The sequence below is a fragment of the Bipolaris victoriae genome (genome assembly GCF_000527765.1).
Source record: "Bipolaris victoriae FI3 unplaced genomic scaffold scaffold_81, whole genome shotgun sequence".
In the NCBI taxonomy this organism is placed as follows: domain Eukaryota; kingdom Fungi; phylum Ascomycota; class Dothideomycetes; order Pleosporales; family Pleosporaceae; genus Bipolaris; species Bipolaris victoriae.
This window is the reverse complement of record NW_014575311.1, coordinates 98,278-121,181: the sequence shown is the minus strand read 5'-3', so window position 1 is coordinate 121,181 and position 22,904 is coordinate 98,278. Positions and strand designations below refer to the sequence as shown.

General features: G+C 51.2%; 8 protein-coding genes across 8 annotated transcripts; 5 read left to right on the top strand and 3 right to left on the bottom strand.

Moving 5' to 3' along the window:
• Window positions 1-1,447: 1,447 nt before the first annotated feature.
• On the top strand, window positions 1,448-2,371 carry COCVIDRAFT_29118 (hypothetical protein; the record flags this gene model as incomplete). Its single annotated transcript, XM_014698276.1, has 1 exon — window positions 1,448-2,371. The coding sequence occupies one exon, from the start codon at window positions 1,448-1,450 to the stop codon at window positions 2,369-2,371; it is 924 nt and encodes a 307-aa protein (XP_014553762.1).
• A 69-nt stretch (window positions 2,372-2,440) lies between these two features.
• Window positions 2,441-3,508, bottom strand: COCVIDRAFT_18441 (hypothetical protein; the record flags this gene model as incomplete). The annotated part of the gene is made up of 1 exon (XM_014698229.1): window positions 2,441-3,508. One exon carries the CDS (start codon window positions 3,506-3,508, stop codon window positions 2,441-2,443), a length of 1,068 nt encoding a protein of 355 aa, XP_014553715.1.
• Window positions 3,509-5,409: 1,901 nt separating this feature from the next.
• On the top strand, window positions 5,410-7,996 carry COCVIDRAFT_106846 (hypothetical protein; the record flags this gene model as incomplete). Its single annotated transcript, XM_014698275.1, has 6 exons — window positions 5,410-5,554; window positions 5,605-5,882; window positions 5,932-6,432; window positions 6,561-6,842; window positions 6,892-7,324; window positions 7,377-7,996. 6 exons carry the CDS (start codon window positions 5,410-5,412, stop codon window positions 7,994-7,996), a joined length of 2,259 nt encoding a protein of 752 aa, XP_014553761.1.
• A 2,065-nt stretch (window positions 7,997-10,061) lies between these two features.
• COCVIDRAFT_40294 (hypothetical protein) lies at window positions 10,062-11,838 on the top strand (the record flags this gene model as incomplete). The annotated part of the gene is made up of 3 exons (XM_014698274.1): window positions 10,062-10,161; window positions 10,727-11,364; window positions 11,536-11,838. 3 exons carry the CDS (start codon window positions 10,062-10,064, stop codon window positions 11,836-11,838), a joined length of 1,041 nt encoding a protein of 346 aa, XP_014553760.1.
• Window positions 11,839-13,534: 1,696 nt separating this feature from the next.
• On the bottom strand, window positions 13,535-15,639 carry COCVIDRAFT_106916 (hypothetical protein; the record flags this gene model as incomplete). The annotated part of the gene is made up of 5 exons (XM_014698273.1): window positions 13,535-13,635; window positions 13,691-14,848; window positions 14,904-15,217; window positions 15,279-15,360; window positions 15,507-15,639. 5 exons carry the CDS (start codon window positions 15,637-15,639, stop codon window positions 13,535-13,537), a joined length of 1,788 nt encoding a protein of 595 aa, XP_014553759.1.
• A 1,459-nt stretch (window positions 15,640-17,098) lies between these two features.
• COCVIDRAFT_106823 (hypothetical protein) lies at window positions 17,099-17,284 on the bottom strand (the record flags this gene model as incomplete). Its single annotated transcript, XM_014698272.1, has 1 exon — window positions 17,099-17,284. One exon carries the CDS (start codon window positions 17,282-17,284, stop codon window positions 17,099-17,101), a length of 186 nt encoding a protein of 61 aa, XP_014553758.1.
• A 112-nt stretch (window positions 17,285-17,396) lies between these two features.
• Window positions 17,397-19,676, top strand: COCVIDRAFT_29113 (glycosyltransferase family 4 protein; the record flags this gene model as incomplete). The annotated part of the gene is made up of 3 exons (XM_014698271.1): window positions 17,397-17,558; window positions 17,615-18,333; window positions 18,386-19,676. The coding sequence occupies 3 exons, from the start codon at window positions 17,397-17,399 to the stop codon at window positions 19,674-19,676; spliced, it is 2,172 nt and encodes a 723-aa protein (XP_014553757.1).
• A 705-nt stretch (window positions 19,677-20,381) lies between these two features.
• Window positions 20,382-22,904, top strand: COCVIDRAFT_29112 (glycoside hydrolase family 31 protein; the record flags this gene model as incomplete). The annotated part of the gene is made up of 1 exon (XM_014698270.1): window positions 20,382-22,904. The coding sequence occupies one exon, from the start codon at window positions 20,382-20,384 to the stop codon at window positions 22,902-22,904; it is 2,523 nt and encodes an 840-aa protein (XP_014553756.1).

Sequence of the window (22,904 nt, the reverse complement as noted above, 5' to 3'; positions counted from 1 at the left end):
GCTGGATGCTCAATGTCAACGCGACACCGGCGTTTTGTCAATGCATTATCTTCTCCCAGACACCTTCACGGCCGGCTAACCCAGTACCGTGTACTCTTGTCGGAATACCAGTGCCATCTCGACATATCCCTTACATCCAGCTCTGGATGCGCCACCCATTGCCCCCGAGTTTACACATGCTAACGAGAATCTCCTAACAAATCCATAGAAAACTGTACATGGCCGCATACCCGATCATCTGTCAGATGTTGATTAGTCGATCGATCCAATAGATCGGTTGCTTCGCGATTCCTTCCTCAACACCCCGAGTACCCATCCATCTCCGCGGAACCATTGGCCGCCTCCAAACTGAGGCTTTTTGATTAATAACTGACACTCAAAACTCGATGCTGGTTACAAAATGTTCCTTGTTATGCGAACATGGTGCAGCGAATTATATCGGAATGAATGCAATATCACAGCCTGGCGAGCATATCGACGAAGCCACATCTAGGCACATTCCGAGGCTTTTTGCGGTTCCCAGAAATTTCGAGGATTGCTGAAGTAACGTTGACTCACCTCATAAATTTTCTGCCCTTGGAGAAATATGGGAGCTCGTGATTAGGATCGAGTTTCCAGTATATTGGGTTTCTTACTGGCATTGAGAAACTCAATCAAACTCCTGACGATGTACACCACGGATACCATGCACCAGGTTGACATGAGCGAAGAGGTTATGATCTTTGGACATTCTCACAGATTCGTTGTGCTAAAGCATCTCGAATTGTCTGGTGATTTACTTGCCGGAGACTAAGATGACCCTGGCTACCCTCGCCTATCCGCAATTTCACCGGAATTACTCGGATCGTCGAGCTTGGAAACAGTGTAGAGTCGCAACACAGAAGAACATTTGGAAGATTCCCAGAAAGATTTTTGCATTACGAATTCTCACTTGAAAATTCAAACCGTAACCAGGATTCTGCTCCGAAAGTTGCTGCAAATAAATTGACAAGAATAATCTAGGGCATCGATATGCAAGTACCACTAAATACACAAAATACGATAGAGGGTACTTTAAGGTGAGATAATCGTAGACTGTTGACGCGGACGCCTGCATACTGAGTCGTATCTTCTCTGTCCACGGTACATTGCAGGTAGGCTAAAAAAATTGGGAATAATGCCAACATCTCCCTCTACTCCACCTCACTGCAGCATTGCAAGAGCAGAGTGAAGTCAATCATTCCATATCCCAGAATTGCCATTGTTCAGAGTATTCAGTTCTGTTTCCAGACGGGTATTGCTTCTTGTCCCGAGATCACGCATACTAATATTAGTTATGACGCTGTTTGAGCGTCATGGCTTTGAAATCTACACTCCACAAAATCAGGCGATTACCGATCAGCAGTATATAGCCCAGAGACACATAATTCGATGCCAACTACCACAGCTCCTCTACGACCCGTCAACCATGAATCTACTACAGCCCCCACCCATCGACACCTCTCGCTGGACCCAGCACATCGCCTCAATTACCACACCATCCGGCGAGCAAATCCGCCTCAACTACATCGACTGCGCACCCGCACCTTCCTCCAAACCCCGCGCCACTATCCTCCTCATCCACGGCTTCCCCCAAACATCCTACCAATTCCGCCATGTAATCACCCCCCTCTCAAACGCCAACTACCGCGTCATCGCTCCCGACTACCGGGGCGCCGGCCAATCCTCCAAACCCCCCTCGGGCTACCAGAAAACGCAAATGGCAGAGGACCTGCACACCCTCCTGCACTCGCACCTTTGCCTCAAAGAAAAGATTCACGTCGTCGGCCACGACATCGGCGGCATGATCGCCTTCGCATACGCATCACGGTATCCAGACGACACGGCAAGCGTCATCTGGGGCGAGTGCCCTTTACCCGGTACTTCATTTTACGAGCAACACAAGGCAACACCAGACCTCTTCCACTTCGTATTCCACCGCGTACCCGATTTACCCGAGTTTCTGATTGTGGGTAAAGAACGCGAGTACCTGAAGCATTTCTTTGACAAGTTATTGTACAATAGCGCGGCGATTACGCCGGCGGATGTCGATAACTATGTCTTGGCGTATGAGCAGCCGGGGGCTGTGAGAGCGGGGTTGGAGGTTTACCGGGCGTTTGAGAGGGACGCGGAGGAGAATCGGGGGTGGATTGTTGAAAAGGGGAAGGTGAAAGTGCCGTCGTTGGTGTTGATGGGGAAGGAGTGCATGCTTTTGGGTGGGGCGGAGGAGATGGCGAGGGAGTGTCATGAGGGTGCTGAGGTGGTGAGTGTGGAAGGGGCAGCGCATTATATCGCTGAAGAAAATCCGGAGGGGTTTGTGGATGCTGTGTTGGAGTTTGTGAAGAGGCATTGAGGTTTCTCATTTTGAATGCGGTACGTAGTATCAAAAACTATGTTTCATTGTTTTATATCCCTTCTACATTTATGGTACCTTGACGGTAAACTTGCCAGTGGCCTCTGGCTTCGATAGGATCCACAGGATACCATTGTTGATGCACTGATCCCAGTGCTCAGAAGCCTTTAGAGCATTTCCAAATCGCCTATGGCCATGCGGTACGCCCTTGAAAAGCGTGATATCAGTAGGCACATTCGCCTCTGAAAGCGTCTTGGCATACAGCAACGCCTCATCACGAAGAGGATCCAAACCAGCAATACCAAAGACGCTTGGTGGCATCCCCTTGACTTCATCTTCCGTGGCGTTTCCTACATTAAGCTTCGTACACTTCAAATCAGGTTTTCCTGTTTGCAAGAGGCCCGCGAAGAAATTGGCGACGTTTGCGCTGAGAAGGGGCGCGTTGGCATTCTCGACATACGACGGCACCTTGAGCTTCTTGGCGGGGCCTTCGTCGTATGTGTAGGGCGATGAGAGACAGGGAATGATGAGGACTTGGCCGATCAGTTTCGGAAGGTCTTTGGTGACATCGCTTTTTCCGAGATGCTGCTCTATCGTGAGAGAGGATGATAGTGTGCCGCCTGCAGAGACACCACCGACAATGACCCTTGATGGATCGCCTCCAACCTCGTCAATGTTCTTGTGGAGCCAAGCGAAAGCGTCTTGTGAGTCAAGCCAGGCTGTGGGAAATACATGGTCGGGTGCGTGTCGGTAGTTAACGTTTAGCACCACGCAGCCGGTTTTGATGGCAGTCTGCGCGCAGGTTGGATCCTCGCTCTTAATGGAACCGAAGATGAAGCCTCCGCCGTGAAAGTATAGGTATACAGGAAGTTTCTCTGATGCATCCTTGTCCACGGGCCGGTAGGACCGCGCCTCGATCTTTGAGCCGTCCCGGGTGGGTATCGAATAGTCTTTGGTGGTTACGTGCGGCGCGAAATGCTTCATTGCTTCGGCAGCTTTCCCTTCTCTTTCGGCATTGACAAACTTCTGGAGCGTAGCGGGGTCCGCTGAGGTGTCGAAGTTTAGTTGAGGTAGTGTCTTCTCCAGGGCAAGCCATTCCTCAGATGGGCCGCCATACTGTGAAAAGTCCAAAGCCATGATGTTGTTTGAAAAGATGTGTCAATACTGTCAGGGAGTGTAAGAGTTCAATTGCCCGATCTGAGATGCGATCGATTCAATCGGACAGGACATCTCGCTTATGTATCGATGCATATCTCGCCCGTCTCACCGCCACGTCCGCGTCCGCGTCCGCAGCCCGCGTACTATTTGTTAGCGTCACCTCTGCAATGGACCGAGGTTCGTCTATCGTCACTTGATTCCACCATAATTAATCATCGTTAGGCGTCCCACGGTACGTACTGTACCAGAATGTTCGAGTTCACGTGATTGCATGTTGTTTGCAGACGTGTCAGTCAAAGAGTTTGCCGAGGTCTACGTACCCATTCACACTTATCGATTGCAATTTTGATCCCCAGTGACGTTCATCTGTAGCCTGATTGGGGGTATCGGCATGATTGTGAGAAGTGACCCTAAAAGGATAGTCGATTAGTGTGATGAGAGCTACCAAAGGTCTCCATGACGGTCGTGTTATATCTGCCGTGTCCATTAACGAGGGTTACAGCATGTTATATTTGGTCTTGAGGCGTCATGATACGCAATCAGGTGTATTCGCGCGTGATAACTGTCGAATTGACAACTCGGTCACGTCCGGCAAGTGTTGAACGCGTGCGACGTGGTGGGGCGGGGTAGCTGTTGGGTGGGGTAACACGCGGTAGCTGTCCAACGCGACATCCTCCCCATCTAGCAATTGATGGACGTCACGTGCGCCGGTATCGGTCACGTTCGATGGCTAAAGGTATCGCACCTGATAGCTGTCAGTATGGGAGTGACGTAGGAGTATGTTCGCTAACTGCAACAATGTCGCCACATCAGCTTTAGCAGACCTTTGTGTCGATTGGTTGATATTCTGTAGCTTCAAAGCCACATCACAGAAGGGCCGCAATAGTGCAAGGAGACATCACAAAATACAGGAAATGTTGTACAGCAATGGAAAAATGAATGTGTGAGCTAGGAGGGGTGAAACGATGAACATTCCCAATATCAGCGATGCACCTGGAATGTCCATCCCATCCAACACAAATGTAGGGAAAGAATTACCAAGTGAAAGTTGGTAATTACACTTTACGTATCCATGTATTGAATACTAGGATGGAGATTAGTGGTCCTGTTACGAAGCGGATCATCATTGATATAGGGTCAATTGCTGAGTAGGGAGGAACACTGCATCTTTGACGAAACTATCGTGCTAAGTATGGAGAGAGACTTGATAGTGCGTCCCGCAAAAAATGAGATAAATATAGATTTGCTTTTTCGTTGGTAGGCTCCCGCCTTCTTAACATAGTGAATACGCTGATACGCTGTGGATGATGTATGGGAAGTAGATTCCTGACATTACCATACTCACCAGGACGATCCTTACGATACCAGACCGAGCGGTTTGTGCATGATATCCAGAAACGTGGCATCTGCATTCGAATACGTTGCTTTTTTCGAGATATACATAATCTGATTTCCCCTTCCTGTCCAAAGTCTTCTCGCATCAATATCACCGACATTCTATTTGCTCGTAGCGCATCGCGATAACCGAGGAGACGAATGAGGCGTAGAACGATGCGCATGCTCTTATGCGCATGGCTACGTGTCGTGGTAGGCGGCACCATCTACATATCTGATGAACACTGTCAGCTGCCAGAATGGATGACGTCTGGAAACGACGAGTCATGCACATGCAAGGTCCCGTTCTAGCGTTTCCGCGCCAACCCGCTAGCTGCACCCCGGATCTCCACTTCTAGCCACACCCCCATCCATCATAGCTCCATCATCCATCTGCTCTCCGATCCATCAACATACTACATCGGTGTGCAGCTGGCTGGCATCATAAACTCAGTTTCTACGCGTAAATAGCCTTCCAGCACATCACACATCACCAGCACTACATCATGTCGGAGAAGACGCTCCTCGCGTCAGCCGCACCTGCAACGGCGCCACAGGCGCCAGCAGTACACTCAACCAGGCGTCAAGCCTTGCGCAAGATATTTGCTATTGCTGCTACGGCTTCGCTTGTTCTCTATGGATTCCCTCGAGGTATGTATATTCACCCTTGTAATCTATATATCACCCCTGACACGTGCTAGCCGGTTATGAGCCCACGGGTGACTACCAAGAGGACAGCGAGCTGTGCCTGACTCCAGCCTGCGTACATGCGGCGTCTGAAGTCCTACACAGTCTCTCGCCCCGGTACAAGGAGCTTGATCCATGCGACGACTTTGAGGAGCTGGTCTGTGGTGGATGGAGAGACCGCCACGACCTCCGTGCTGACCAAGGCGATGTCTTCACGGGTACCATCATGAGTGAAAACTCACAGATGCTCCTGCGTCACATTCTTGAAGCACCCTACCCAAAGGATTCCGAGGTAAGCTCGTAAAACATCATAGGAATGAATAGAACTGACGAATCTATAGCATTCCTACTTCTCGCCTATGAAGCTGATGTCCGTCTCCAAATCCGCAGATGAGGAGAACTTCGACAAGATGAAGGCCGCCTATGATGCCTGTCTCAACGAAGACCAAATCAAGAGTGCCGGTGTGCAGCCTCTTGTACGCATCTTGGACGAGATCAAGAAAGCCTTCCCTGTTGGCGCGTCCGAGTCCCCTTCGATCAAGGACGCTATCCTCGAGTTGGCCAAGTATGGCATCTCTGGCCTTGTAGCCGCTGGCACTGGCCCCGATGACACTGATCCCGACACCGTGGTTGTATCTGTAGCCGCACCTGGCAGTATTGGACTCCCGTCTAAGGAGCGGTATGAAGATGAGAAGCTTGTTGAGAAATACCGCGACGTTGTTGTCCAAGTTCTCAGTGCTCTCTACCCAGATCATGACAAGGCCACATTCGCAAGCATCATTGATCTCGAGAAGAAGCTCGCGGCTGCATCTCCCAGTGAGGAGGACAGAGAAGACGTTACCGTAAGTCCATCCCTTGTGAGCTTCATATAGTATGTCATGTACTCCTGGTGACGCCAGGTGCTCGACATGATGTATAATATGAAGACATGATACTGGATGCTACCTTTGTCAGAGCTAATAGAATTTAGAAAGCTTATAACCCGATGAGTATCGATGAGGCCGCAGCAATTGCCCCTGAGATTGAGCTGAAAGCGGTGCTCGAAGCTCAAGCCCCTAAAAATACTAAGGTTGAGCGTGTTATCGTGGCAACCCCCAAGTACTTGAAAGACTTGTCAGCCATCCTGGCTGGAACACCAAAAGATGTTCTCCAAGGATACTTCATGTGGAAGGCGGTCCAGTCCTTTTCCGGTTACGTTGATGCAGACGCTGTCAAGCCATACCGCCGCTTTGTCAACGTACTCTCTGGCAGGGTATGCATATAATCCTTTGATCTCCATTCGTATATTCTGACTTTAGCAGGACCCCGACTCTGCTCCCGAGCGATGGCGTACGTGCGTTAGACACGTCGATAATGGCCTAGGTTGGATCCTTAGTCGCTTCTTCGTAGAAAAGGCATTCTCTGCCAAGGCTAAGACTTTCGGCGACACAATCGTCACTGATATCAAGACTGAGTTCACCAAGAAGCTCAACGCAGCCCAATGGATGGATGATGATACTACGAAGAAGGCAGTCGAGAAGGTTCACAATATCGTTCAGAAGATCGGTTACCCAACCAAGAGCCCAGACATTATGGACCCGCCTACGCTTGAAAAATACTATGAGCCGGTCAATGTCTCTTCAGATACCTTCTTTGAGAACGAGGTTGCTGTCCGTCTTTTCTCTGTCAAGGAGGAGTGGTCTGCTCTTGGCAAGCCTGTTAACCGTGACGAGTGGGGCATGACTGTCCCAACCGGTAAGTGATTGTACCCTGAACATGTTCAACGACGTCTTCTAACCGACCTCAGTGAACGCTTACTACAACCCCCCTGGCAATGAAATCGTCTTCCCGGCGGGTATCATGCAGTTCCCTGTCTTCGATGTCGAAATCCCAGAATACATGTCCTATGGTGCGTTTGGCTCTGTTGCGGGTCATGAGCTCAGCCACGCCTTCGACAGCACAGGCCGTCATTACGATCAAAATGGCAACCTCACAGATTGGTGGTCCAAGAGTACGATCGATGCTTTCACGAAGAAGACCGAGTGTTTTGTTGAACAATACTCCAACTTCACTGTCCCAGGACCTGACGACAAGCCTCTCCATGTCAATGGCCGTCTTACACTGGGTGAGAACATTGCCGATGCAGGTGGCCTGTCAGCAGCATTCCAAGCATGGAAGCGCCGCTCAGCCGAGACCCCCAACAAGAACCTTCCTGGCTTGGATCACTTCACCCAGGAACAAATGTTCTTTGTCAGCTATAGCAACTGGTGGTGTGGTAAGACGCGCAAAGATACCGCAATCAACTGGATCTACACCGATCCGCATGCTCCAAAGTGGGCTAGGATTTTGGGCACGATGGCCAACTCAAGGGAGTTCAGAGAGAGCTTCCAGTGCAAGGTCAAGGAGCCCACTTGCCAGTTGTGGTAAATTTACGAGGACTACACGCTTAAGAATGATGAGTAGTACCTTCAACGGTCGCTGGAGTCATGGTGCAGGGTACTCATTATTGCTTTTACTACATATTCAAGGTCTTTAGTACTCGTCTTATCATAATCGCTCGAACCTTCAAATTGTATTAGTATGTGCTATCAAATGCATCCATCGTGCGCGTGACATGAGCCCGTATTTTGCAGTGCATATCACAAAAGAATATGATGACATACCCAACGACCATTCAGCAAAGGCCATCTAATAGAGCGTCCAGAAATATGTTTGAGCTCCCTGCGTCTCTTCATTCTACCCAGAACAAACAACTCAATCACACTACATCTACAAACCAACGATGTGACAAAGCATCATAGACTGTGATCCGCCTCTTCAAATCAATCCTCGTCGTGTTCCCGACTAAGTTCTTGAATTCCCGCTCAATATCTTTCCACAATGCGAACAACTCCCGAGGAAACTCTTTGTTGAAGCCCTCTGCGACGGCAGTAAATATTTGGGCCCAAGGGCTGTCTAGATCAGAGAAGTAAGATAATTGCCTCTCGAGAACTATAGCAAGCTTATCCTCGCCCCCCTCCTTGCGTTCTTCGTCCGCAACGGCGAAAATAACTCGTTTAAGCCAGGGCATAGTAGATACACTGTATTTTTTTTTCAGCACGTTGGCAAGAGGAAAAAAGACCGTAAGTCAGACAACGGAGACTTACGACAATCCCAAAGGAGAAGATGTCAGATGACTTGTCAATCTGACTAGAAAGCATGCACCCTCTGGACTTCGCCAACATCCAATTCCCAATCTGTCTTTCCCACGATGGCAGAATCGTCCGGGACATAGGCGGCGTCTACGATATCGGGCAAGCTGGACCTGCTGGATGGTTCTATTACCGCTCCGTCCTCGTCTCAATCCAGCATAATTTTATTGAGCTTGATATCCGTATGCATGATTTCTTTCTCGTGTAATGTCGCGATGCCTCGCAGGGAGTCTCTTAATACTCGTTTCATGAGAGGAAGCGAGACAGTTTTTCTGAGCGAAGGAAAGTAAATGGTCCTTGAAGTACTTGTAGGTGAACATGGAGTGATCTGGAAGCGCGTCGTCTGCTGCACGGATGTAAGGCGAGGTTTTGAGGTTACTGGACGTGTCTTGGAAGTATTTGAAGTCGTTTTAGGGTACGCTCTTTAAGACGTGTTGCTGATTACCTGCTCTATGGGTGCGTTAGCGAATCATGAAGAAAGTAATCTTGAGTAGACGCACGAAGCGAGATATACCCGACCAAGCGGCCCTAGATTCTCTTATAGAAGTTTTTCAACGAAATACCGACGGCCTGATTGACCTACGGCTCGCGTGATAGCAGCCATTGGGCGCGCAGAGAATGTGCGAGACCGCAACGCCTTCTATGTAGAGACCGGTTGCCCTGTACTTCAATTGCGATGGGGTGAGGTTGAGAGAATTAGATAGTTGTATCCTTTTTAATGTCCGGCTAATTAGTGTCCGTGGCTGTTCTCTAACCACAGCAGGCGACACTCAACTCCTGTACCTCCGCTAAATCGTCGGTGAAAGAGCCTAGGGTAGCGAGTAGCTCTGTTCACTATTACATTATAAGTAAATAGAAGGTCGTAGGTTATTCTATATAGAAGTAGTCTTAGAAAAATAGAGACGCTTTATGTATATAGTTATTATATCTCTAAAACCTAATTTGATCTTCTAAATAATATAGAAATAAGCATTAGTTAGAGCGAAACTGTTATTAGCAAGCAAGATATTAATAGTACTAAAATTAACCTCTTACCTACCTTTACAAGAGCTACTAATTAGCTACAGCTTTACACAATAATTAAGTGCTACTTTCTACTCACTATAGAAAATTCGCCTGTAGAGTTTAAATAAACTGTATTCCTATCACCTAGACGTTTATTAATCTTCTAAAAACGGTCTGCGAAAAACGGCTTCGCCAGACAACCCTTGTGCTTGTTCAATGCCGACGCCGGGCGCTTCAGCACTATATCTATCATTGCATCATTCACCAGGAACGAACTAGGAGGATTCTGGATTGGCATGAGAAGGCTTCCCAACAACGCAGGGTTCGTAGGAATTCGGGTCCGGCTTAGCGCCCTCGCTGGTGCAAACGGTGGGGGAGAGCACGAGGCCAGATCAAGTATGTAGTAAAAGGCGATAGGAATTAGTTTAAGCTAGAATGCTCTTAATTGGTGGTGATCATGGAGGCTATGAAAATTTCAAATGCTAGTAGGAATAATATATAGGTGGAGGGAGTTTTCATTATAGAACACTAGAATAGTTTTTCTATTTAAAATATACAGATCGCGAGAACTTAGTTACATATACTATATAAGGATATAGTGAAACTAAGAAAGAGAGTGAGAGTCTAGACTTACCTACCCGTGAGGCTAATGCCGGCATCGCTAATGTAGTTTCACTTCAATGTCTGAGTAAATACCTATCTCCCGCGTTTGCATGATAACAAACTAGACCAGATTAGATATAGTCTTTCACTTGGGTAGTGAAAGCTATCTTACTAATATTTTACGCGTTAGAATCAACAAACCGCGCGCTTTATTTACTACACTCGTTCGGTGCTTCTTATCTACTCCACTCTCCTAGTCTCGTTAACAGGACAACACACCCCACCGCTAGTAAGCAGAGCCATCCCCCTCTTACCTTATATTGCTACTAAATATAATTAGTGGCTTCCACGGCTACAGCAACGTACGTTGCTTCTAAGAACTTAGCTGAAATCTGCAAACAACTTGGGGAGCCCGTTGCAACCTCTCTAGAATATCTACCCCTCAACAAAGTCATCACTAAGACGCAAAAGCATGAGAATGACGCTATCTCATTCATGCTACTGTTCGGCGACGTCCGTAAGCAGCCGAATGGTGAAGCTCAGGAAGTCTGGGTCTTGCTTTACCCGCCTACTAAGGAGGGCGAGCCAGCTACCCTCGAATTCAGCTCGTACGATAGCGCTACTGGAGACTCGGAACAGCATAGCAACCACAATATTAGTTCGAGAGCAGAGAATGCAGCTGCATTCAAGATGCCTAAGAGGCCTTCGCGCGGCAAGCATGGCGCACTGGTGCGATACTACTTCTTGAAGAAACTCGCAGCTATTGAAGCCGAAAGCAATGGCATGTCCGAACTCAAGTTTCCTCTGCCAGTCAACAAAGGCATTCTTGAGGGCTTGAAGGCGGCATGCGGTGAATTCGAGGACGAAGCAAGAGCCAAGCTGGCCAGGTCCGTTAGGCAACTCTCAGTCACTCTCCCAGAAAGCCAAGAAAGCGATGCAACCCTCGACTTCGAGGACGCCAAAGAACCCGTCAAGGAACAGATTCGGCGTGCATGGGTCCCATTCCGAGCTTTATACAGTGCACCAACAGCAAATATGGCTCCTCCTCCTTCTCCTGCTCCTGCTGCTCCTGCTACTCCTGCTGCTGCCACTGCTGCCACTGTTGCTAGCACTCCAGTAACTCCTCCACCTCTAAATTACTAGAACCAGCCATACTAACACAAACAGGCTCCGCAAACTTCTCACAACGACATCGAACAATCCCTCGCCTCGCTCAAAGACAAAGAAATAAACATCAAGACACATATTGCAAAACTCGACGACCACCTCATGGCCCTAACAGAAGAACGCCTAGACCTTGAGCAGCGCTGCAAAAACGTTGAAGCCGAGCGTCTTGCTGCTGAAAAGGAAGCAGTTATTATCAAGGCGCAGCGGGATAATCTATTCAAGGGTCTGAGTCCTGAGGCTGTGTTCGAGCTGGGTAGGAACAGCGAGCGGAAGAATTCTACAAAGCGACGTAAGCTTGATTAAGCGCTTACAATTGTGAGCAATACGCGTGTGATGTTTGCGGGTGAAGTCACGGTCAGGCTAGGCGTCACGGATTGGGGTTTTAAACGGCAATAACGAGATATAAGCCCCAGGGTGGCTTTAATGGAGAGTAATGGAAGGCAGAGTACATGTGGGGATGTTGATTGAATGTTTTGATTACGGAAATACCTGCAGGCTTTTCTTTGCAATAGGCTGGACAGCAAATAGTTTAGGACAGATCAATGATCACTTTGGAAACTTCAGTTTGTGCCAACAAAAAAATCAATTTGAATGGACGAGCGCGTAAATGCAGTGAAATGCCAACAGACATGCGTAACAACGATAACAACCGAGGCACTGACTGCTAGGCACCCACTCAAGCACACCATTCCCTTACCACTACTTCACTTTCACCCTCAACAGCCCAGCCTACCCCACAACGTCCCCCCCCCCTATGACTATAAATTCCCCTTGTCACAACTCTAAACCACCTATTTCACTCACACTCAACCCCCGCCACACCCATACACAACCCCCTTTCCTTTCTAACCTTACACTACCACGTCATATACCCTCCCACGGTCACCTCTTCCTACCCCACACTATCTCTCTCTCTCTCAATCCTACATCGTCACCTCTTTATAACAAATACACAGTCCCCTACCATCGATCTTCTCCATCTATCCATAAACCTACAAACAACACCACGTCCCCATCCTCGCAACTTACCTTTTGAATCTCTCTCTCCACACACACACACACATATATATATATATATATATATATATACCGCCCCGCCCTTAACTCACCTACTAACCCTATTTTTTCTCTTCAATACGCTAACACACTACCTTCACGCAATAAAATAAAACTAGACAATAATATACTTCAAAATCTTTTCTTTTTTTCTTTTTCTTTTCAGAAAGTAAAGAGTTCACGTACAAGTTTTTTTTTTACCTAGGTTACGTCAGCAGCTTTAATCGCTTCATTTAGTCCATACACACCGATCATGAAGAAGAAAGAAAGAAAGCAAAATCGTATTCCCCGAGTGACACAGAGTCAATTAAATATATAGTATGCATGTGTATCGTAGGACAAGATCTATGCGGTTCACATGCTCATGTCACGTCTGGAGTATGTTCAGCTTACGTTGCACTGATCTCTTGCACTACAAGGGTCATTTTCACTTGGTACTTGGTCGTATCCGCTCGTCTTGCTTCTCTTCCATAATCGACACAGAAGGTTTGACTAATATTAGATATCCGCCTCGACGTATTCACCATGTTAGTGCCTTCACTGCATAAAATCACGCAAGACAAGGATTCATAAAGCAAGACCGATACTTCAGCTATAGATAGGGAAGTGATAAAAGCCTGGGAATCAAAAAAGAGTAAAAAACAAATAGATAGCAAATCCCTTCTTTCCGTATGCGTTCATCTGTTACATCCAGTAATAAGAATGGGGCATAAGCACTTGTTTGTCGACAACACCGTAATGAAAAAAAACACCCGAAAAATAATTCAAATAATGTCATCAGAAAGCGGAACCATCAAGTAATAGTCGGGGAGAGACCCCAGAGCGAGGATATTGAAGGCCGCAGTGGTGGTTGGGGTAGTGATGACGGTGGAGGTTGTGACGATGGTTGGGGTGGTGGTGGCGGCGGCGGCGGCGGCAGCGAGAGTGCAATCTCAGGATCTGTCTAAGGTCCGGGGTACCTATCGAACCTCCAGATTCGGGCGCGCATGTCACCGCTACCGGTAGCAAAGACGCCTCCTGTAGGGCTGGGAGCGACGGAAATGACTAAACAGCCAGTTAGTAAATGATCTGCGTGCGTAGGACATAATGATAAACATACCAGAGTTCTTGTGTCCCTGCAACATAAGCTGTGCAACACCAGTGTGGGGGTCCCAGAATTGGACGCCACGGTCCTTGGAACCACTGAGCACCCAATCACCGTGCGGGGTAAGCGCGACACTGAGAACAAAGTCCTTGTGTCCTTCAAATGTGCGGATGCACTTGCCGCTAGGGTGGTTTCCATTGGGAACGAAGCGGTTCTGGGTAGACAGCTCCCACATCTTGATAGTCTTATCCAGACTGCCACTGACCAGACGGTTACCAGAAGGAGCGAAAGCAACACTGTAGACACTATCCTTGTGGCCGTGCTCGCCCTCGAGACGGACAACAAGCTGGCCAGTCTGGATATCCCACACACGGACACTCTTGTCAAGGGAACCGGCTGCGACGTAGAGGTTGTCGGGCGAAATGGCCACCGTGGTGACGCCATCCTCGATGGAGAAGTTTGAAACTTGCATGTTGGACTCAAGATCCCAGAGACGGACGCTCCTATCGCCACTTCCGGATGCAATGATCTTTCCATTCCTGGCAAAGTCGAGCGAGTAAATGTCCTGCTCGTGGCCGGTGAATTGATGCTTGATGGTGCGGCTAGCAATGTCCCAGACCCTGATGACCTTGTCTTCAGCACCAGTGGCAAGATATTGCCCGTTGGGGCTGAAGCAGACGCTTCGGATGTAGAGATCTCCATCTTCGGGTAGACTACCGTCCTGGAGATGGGCGACTGGGTTACCAGTCTCGACATCGAAAATCTGCGCGGATCGATTGCAACCAGTTGCGACCCACCTACCATCCAAGCTGAAGCGAACACAGCAGACCACACTCTGGTGGGGTAGGTTGTGAATGAGGTCAACATCAAGAACTCGCCTGGAGCGAGGGTTGAAGACAGCAAACCAATCGCTGCCCTCCTTCTTGAGGTTCTCAGGCAATTGCTCAATGTCGAGGTCGGCCAGGACATTGCTCTGGCTGAGAGGAATGTGATTGGGTGGCATCAAGGCATTGGGCTGCTGGTGGTGGGGAGGAGGAGTTGGTCGTGGGACCTGGGGCGATCCGGGATAAGGGGCGGGGTTGTTCTGCTGAGGAGTCGCTGGGTTGGGAGGTCCACGGGCAGGGCCTGGACGCTTAGCACCGGGTGAGGCAGTAGGCTGGGGGGGTCCGTAGCCTGGCCATGTCAGTTATCATGTTCTATTAGTGCAAGAAAGGTCTGTGAAGCTCACCGTTAACGGATGGGCCGGGCTGGTAGCCACCGAAGTGCTGTGGCGGGCCTGGGGCAGGGTTCAGTCCTGGTGGTCCTTGAGGACCGCCAAGCTGCTGTGGCATTCCATGTCCCTGCGGTGGTTCTTGTGGAGGAGGAGCCAGTCCCGGGCCACCCTGGGCAGCACTACCCGCCATGATGCCGCCAAAGAGATTGCTGGGTCCATGGCCAATCTGTGGCGGCTGTGGCTGCGAGGGGCCGTGGTGCTGCGAGTTCTGGCTGGGTCCGCCGCGAGCCTCGACTTCACGCTCTAGCTGGGCAATGCGCTCTTCATATCTGCGTGGGATCAGTATGTGCGATGGCGGCATGCGAGGCCGAGAGTAATAGAGCTACTCACTTTGCTTTCATCTGATTGTGTGACTGCTCGAGCGAGTAAACTTTGCTGCGGATCAATTCAATTTCTTGAATGTGACGGGAAACTGTGAAGGGGTGGTGGTTAGCATGTGCGCAGACGCTGTCGAGCTTAAGACTAGGGAAAACGTGGTCGAATGTTTGCATAGCCACGAGCGCCATGGCAAGACGTTGTGTATGCGTGGTGCGCTCTGGTGCGGTGGGAAGTACTCACTCTGCCCCTCATATTCGACGCTGCGCTGAGATTCCGTCTCAAACTCGGCCTTGATGCTATCGAGAAGCTCGTTCAGGCGCTGGGCTGGGCCAACCTGGGGGCCCCCCATGACGCGGGCAGGATAGTGGTTCATGGCCACAATGGGGAGGTAAGCGGGGGCACAAGAAGCGAAGATGGACAGTCAGGAAGCTGCGCGTTGCGGGCTGGGGAGACGCGAAGAGGCGGGTGCGGAATGCGACGGTCGCGTAGGCGGCGGTGGGTCGCAAGGCTGTTGGCGCAGGGCCAGCAGGTAGCACGGAGCAAGAGACTAGGCGGAGGAATGGGCCTGCTCGTGGGCGCGCCAGGGGCTGGATGGATAGATGGCGGTGGTGGTGGTTGGGGGTTGGGGTTGGGGTTGGGGCCAGTGTGAGGCGGAGACAGCTTGGTGTTGTGAGGGTAAGTAAGATGGCTGAGGTTTGAGCGGAAGGTGGGTGGGTCGCAGCAGCCTAGTGCGATGCTTGGCTGCACGGAGGAAGAATCGTTTCGAGTACGGCGGGCGGAAGGGACCAAGGCAGGGCCATTCGCGCCACGGCCGCCAGTCTGCTGGGGACATCACCGACGAGCACATGCTTACGACTGCCTACACGCATGGTTGGATACCCATACTACACACATGCATACATACATAGTGCGAAGTGCTATACCGCTGATATGCATGCTGTCTCTGCGCCCAATCCAGGCCGTCCACCCGCTCCACACGCTGCCCGGAACCCATGCCCGCGCTAAGTCTGCCCGTCCCGCTGTACTAGGCCGCATTGGGCGCGGCTATATTTTGCACGTGAGCGTCCCCTTCCACCTGGGACAACACCTTTTTTTTTGCCAATGCCATTGGACTCCCTATGCCATGTCGACATGTTGACATGTCGAGCCTTCTCCCTTTGCACGAATGCACGGCGCCTATTGCTACGGGTGGCACAGCTCATCACGATGTGTCGCCATACACCCGCAACCAGGCTAGGCACAGCGGCACCATGCAGTATTCGATGCTGCGTTGCGTGCCGTGCAATGGCATTTTCGCCCTCGGCCTCTAAACACAAGAGTCCTTGTACTCACCATCACGATGGCTACACGACGCCCTAGACGGCTCGACGTGGACTCCGTTGGCCGCTCCCCCGCAACTTGCGCGCCCATCTTGTCTTGCCGTGGCAGGGTCCTTCACATGTACCAAACCAAGCGGATATGTGTACGTATGGATATATGCATACATGTATATAGAAATGCATAATCTCATCCCAAGTGGGAAGACTAGACAGGGCCGTATTCGCTTGGTAGAGCAAAGCGGTAATGCTGTAATCACACCCGAGCCGGCTAGCGGCCTCGCCTATGCCTTTCCCCGATGCAGAGGCTCACCCTACATTACCACCACTTCGTCCTGCGTCCGCCCATCGTCGTGTCACCCTACTCCAACCCATCTTGCCCTGCCCGTTGCTTCTCGCCACGCCTACAGTACCCGGTGACTGCCTATTGCTCCATTCACTGCTTCCGATAGGCAACACGCCTTGGTCAATAGGCCCGCGTTCCGTTTGCCCTGCACCATAGCCTATCACCTGCCCTCAAACGCCCCTGCTCCACGTCACATTGTTGCCGTGCCCAGCAATGTGTACACTGGGAATTCCACTCTCTGTGCAAGTCACAGTATATGGTCTGTGAATGAGCCAGGTCGAGCCGTCTATATAAACTGCCTCTGCCTCGAGGTCAAAATGCATACAAAATACTATCCAACTATCCAAGTCTACCATCACTCGCTGTGACACACGTTAAACTATTAACTATTCCACTGCAATCCATACTCCATCTTCCCATAGTAAAATTACTACAAACCACGCACAAGGCCAACTTCGTTTGCCTGCCATGTCACTTCACGCATCGGCTGACAACACCGCTGAGTGGCGGCCAACGTACCACCGTCGGCCCACCTTCGAACGACGTCAGCGAAGCGTCACCGCGTTCCTGTCGTCGGACTCTCTGCACAGGTTAAAAGAAGAGCAAGGCACGCTTGATACTGCTGTTGAAGTCAGTATCCTTTTCCCCTCTTGCCCAAACACACTACTCATATGTTGCACGATCAGGCTGTGTATGCTGGTCTCGCCGTCAGCCAATCGGAAGACGGCAAAATCGACTATTGTATTGCTTTGCATGACGGAAGATACACCATCAGCAGCGAAACCAAGCCTTTGGCGACGGCGCGAAGCACACGCAACTCGTCCAACGACTCGTCAAAATCCACATCGTATGTGTCCACGCCTGAATCGGAACAAGATGTCCCCGAGGCCCTGATCAGCGCAATCACCACCTTCTTGAGTGAATACCGCGAGGACCGTGTCTTGAAGCCTATGGGCGCTGGCGTGACTGCCGAGCTCCACCGTCTGAGTCCCCATCTAGCCGTGCGTCTGTGGCAGGAGCTTGACATCCTACCCTTTGTTTTCCCGATTGAGCCACATGACAAAGCCGAGCACACATCGATGCCTGTGGACCAACAGGCAGAGTACATGGCCAGGAAGGCCTCCAAGCGCTTCAATGTCAGAGGCGATCTTCTGGTTCAGATGGGCCATCGTCGACAGGTCTTGGTTGATCTTGACGGGTGCGTGAAAATCACTGAACTCGACAGCTACAAGGATACCGTCAGGGCCGACACGACAGGAGCTGCAACCATGCACTATGCCAACTCACTCAAGAAAAACAATGTCAAAATTGCTTTCTTCAACAGCACAGCACAAGGCGGAGGAGTAGCGCTGATGAGACACGCGCTGATACGATATCTGCGCCTTGTCGGAGTCGATTGCAAATGGTACGTTTTTATCAATTACAACTGTAGCTATTCCGTATTAAAAAGTCCGCAGGTACGTCCCTTTTGGCAAGAATGAAATTTTCCGAATCACCAAAGACAACCACAACATCCTTCAAGGCGTAGCAACGGACGGCGAGCGCCTGACTGAAGAAAAGATAGCCAAACTTGACGAATGGGTCCTGGAAGAGGCAGCAAAGTGTCATTGGACCGAGTTTGGTGGCCCACTCTCTGCTCGTGACAAAGGCGGTGCCGACGTAATTATCGTCGACGACCCTCAGATGCCTAGTCTTGTCAAGATTGCAAAAGAAAAGGACCCTGGCCGTCCCGTCATCTTCCGCAGCCACATCCAGGTGCGGGCCGATCTTGCTGACCAGGAGGGAACAGCCACGTCTGAAGTGTGGAACTGGGTCTGGAACCATATCAAAGATTGTGACATCTTTGTCAGTCATCCTGTTCGCGCCTTTGTTCCCAAGAATGTCCCTGCAGAGAAGGTGGGATTCATGCCTGCCACGACCGACTGGCTAGACGGACTCAACAAGCACATGCACCACTGGGACGAACAGTTCTACATGCATAACCTCAGAGTCCGATGCTTTGAAGTGGGTATGGGTCCAATGGCCCTCCCGGATCGTAAGTACATCACTCAGATTGCTCGTTTCGACCCGTCAAAGGGAATTCCGGATGTTCTTGCATCGTATGCTCGCTTGCGCAAGGTGTACATGAAGGATGCGCCCCTCGAGCAGATTCCGCAACTCGTCATTGCTGGCCATGGGGCTGTTGATGATCCCGATGCTACGAGAATCTTTAAACAGGCAGCAGATGCATTGGCAGACGACTATAAAGACATCAGACAGGATATCATCATGATGCGTATTGGCCCCTCGGACCAGATGCTCAACACGCTCATGTCTTGCGCCCATGTTGCTCTACAGCTCTCCACTCGCGAGGGTTTCGAGGTCAAGGTCAGCGAGGCGCTCCACAAGGGCACTCCCATTATTGCAACTCGTGCTGGCGGTATCCCGCTTCAAGTTCAGCACGGCAAGTCTGGTTTCCTTGTGAAGCCTGGTGACCATGATGCAATTGCAAGGCATCTCTACGATCTATTCACTGATTCTGAACTGCACACGACCATGTCCGAGTATGCCAGCCACCATGTCAGCGATGAGGTCAGCACGGTAGGCAATGCACTGGCTTGGCTGTATCTGGCCGACGAGCTCGCCAAGGGTGAGCATATCAAGCCCAACGGCCAGTGGATCAACGACATGGCTAGGCAGAAGGCTGGCATTCCGTACAAGAAGGATGAGGATAGGCTGGTGAGAGACATGGACTTGACGAGTAATTGAGAGCAAAGGCATTGAAGAGCGCTGTCGGCGATGAGCGGGGTAAGGTGAACAGGTCGGGTATCTGGTACTTTGGTTTCCTTCTTTTACATGTGTGTCCTGTCTGAGTAGGATGTAAACCTAATGGAGATGTGCGGGGGTGGGGCCATGGATGCAGTAAGCATCATCGGTCCTCGTCAAAGGGCAGAATCAAAACGTGGAATTTCTACTTTGGTCAAGACGGTTGACATGACATTTGTACCAGTGTTTGGCCTCAAGGAGAACCATGGTACAAGCATGGATGTGGACATGCAGTGCAATGGCGCCGGTCTTCTGGCGCCATTCCTTGCAGCTGCCCTGCAGCATGGCTACTTAGGTGGATAGTTGGACGACCATGGCCGTGACGGGCTTCCAATGACGGCCAGCACGCGGCTCGTCCTCACGCCCATTTCGTAACACACTCAACTTCACCGCCTTTCCCCAGGCGTTCACCATGGAGTCGTGTGTGCATGGCCCTGGAGCGACTATAGGTCGTCGCCTGACTTGCCGTGCAGGGGGCTCGCCGGTCCTGGCACTCGTCACTAATAAACCCGCCGAGGTCATGCGCATCGACTCCCTTGACCCAGCCCATGCCGTCCGAGCTTTGCTTTCCCCGGATTCTGCTTAAGATGCTTCCTCCGCCAGCTTGTCGGCCTGCCTGACATTGCTCTGCCTGCTTCTTCACAAGCCATGAACATGACAAAGACCAAAGCGCGCTACGACTTCAAGACGCGCCCGGTCGCGCACCCTGATGCCATTGTCGCTGGCGACAAGTACCGCTTCACCATCCTCACCGATGGTCTGCTCCGCTTCGAGTGGGCAGACGACGGCCGCTTCGAAGACCGCGCCAGCACCTTCGCTATCAACCGCAGACTAGCCGTGCCCGACTTTTATGTCTGGGATAGGGGCCACGGAATCGAAATCGTCACAAAGCGCTTCCATGTCGTCTACGACAAGAAGAAGTTCAGCCCCGAGGGCCTCAAGATACATCTCAAGGGCTCTGTGACAGGGACCTGGACATATGGCCAGCAGCTCTCCAACTTGGGCGGCACCACGCGCACACTGGATGGTGTCAATGGTCGCGCAAGGCTGGGTCCGGGTGTGCTGTCCAGGGAGGGCATAGCACTCTTGGATGACACCAAGTCGATGCTCTTCGAGGATAATGGCTGGATCGCAGGCCGTAGGAGTGGCGATAGGACCGACCAGTACATCTTCATGTACGGCCACGACTATCGCGAGGCTATGCGCGCATACTATGCTGTCTCTGGTAGTCAGCCTCTGCTACCACGGTACGCCCTGGGCAACTGGTGGAGTCGATACCATGCATACACGGCCAAGGAGTACCTCGATCTGCACGATCACTTTGACAGGGATGACGTGCCCATGAACGTGGCTGTGGTCGACATGGACTGGCATCTGGTGTGGGACATTCCAGGTGGTTACAATGGCTGGACCGGATACACGTGGAACAAGAAGCTCTTCCCTGACCCGGATGCCTTTATGAAGAACCTCCATGACCGTGGCATGAAACTGACGCTCAACTTGCATCCTGCAGACGGTATCAGGCCGTTTGAAGCGCAATACGAAAGAGTTGCAAAGTACCTTGGAATCGACCCGGCGTCAAGGCAGACAATTCAGTTCGACTGTACGGATAAGAAGTTCATGGATGCATACTTTGATGTTGTGCACCACGAGCATGAAGAGCGAGGTGTCGACTTTTGGTGGGTGGATTGGCAACAGGGTAATACGTCCAAGATTCCTGGCGTCGACCCACTGTGGGTGCTCAATCACTTCCATTTCCTCGACAGCGGCCGCGGCTCCCAGCGTCCCTTGATTCTTTCTCGTTTCGGCGGTCCAGGTGCTCAGCGCTACCAAGTCGGCTTCTCAGGTGATGCAATCATTACCTGGGAAAGCTTGCACTTCCAGCCCGAGTTCACGGCTACCGCGTCCAACATTGGGTACGGATGGTGGAGTAACGACATTGGCGGACACACACATGGTTACAAGAACGATGAACTGTACACGCGTTGGGTACAGCTTGGTTGCTGGTCGCCCATTCTGCGTCTGCACTGCGACAACAACCCTTTCAACACTCGCGAGCCCTGGCGATACAACGCTGAAGCCTGTGGCATTGTCGAGGATACACTGCGATTCCGCCACCGCCTCATCCCATACCTGTACACAATGAACGCTCGAAGCGCTAGCGATGACGAGCCCCTCGTACAACCCATGTACTGGGACTACCCCGAAAACGAAGAAGCCTACAACGTACCCAACCAGTTCCGCTTCGGCACCGAACTCATCGTAGCACCCATCACCCAGCCCCGTGACAAGATCACGCATCTCGGCGCTGCCAAAATCTGGCTCCCAGAAGGCCGTTTTGTAGACATCTTCACAGGCGTTGTCTACAACCGTGCCGGCGAACTAACCATCCAACGACCCCTAAACCTCGTCCCCGTCCTCGCAAAGGAAGGTTCCATCGTTCCCCTGGACGCCGCCGCGCGCCCCAAAACCGGATCACCCAACCCTGAGTCTCTCGAAATCCTCGTCGTCGTCGGCGCAGACGGCTCCTTCACCCTCGCCGAAGACGACGGAAAAGGCCACCTCGTCGACGACGGCGGCTTCTCCATGATCTCCGCCTCCGACCTCGACTCTACAGACGAAGACGACACCGTCCGCTTCGCCCACACCCCAATAACCTACAAGCACGCCACCGGCATCCTAACCATCGGTCCCACATCCCCCCCTTCCAACACCGCAATCCCCAAATCCCGCTCTTGGAAAATCAGACTCCTAGCCCACCATTTGACTACTGACGCTACAATCCGCTGCGTCACCACCGCCCCTTCAACCCGCAAATCCCCCAAAAATCTCGCTCACTCCATCTCTCACGTCCCCAACGGCTCCCTCATCACACTCACAGATGCAGTGCCCACTTCGCACACCATCCACATTGAACTCTCTCCCGCCCCTACACTCGATGTTCTCGATCCCAACCCCCTCATCTGGGATATCATCGATAAATCCTGGATCGAGCTCGATCGCAAGTGGGATATTTGGAATTGCGTCAATAATACCGAGCCCGTGCTTAATAAGGTGCGTGCGCTGCAAGGGAGGGGATTGCCCAGGGAGTTGCTGGATGCAGTGTTGGAGTTGTTGCTTGCGGATGAGAGGTATGCTGGTGAAGGGAATGGGGTGGAGGATGTAGATTGA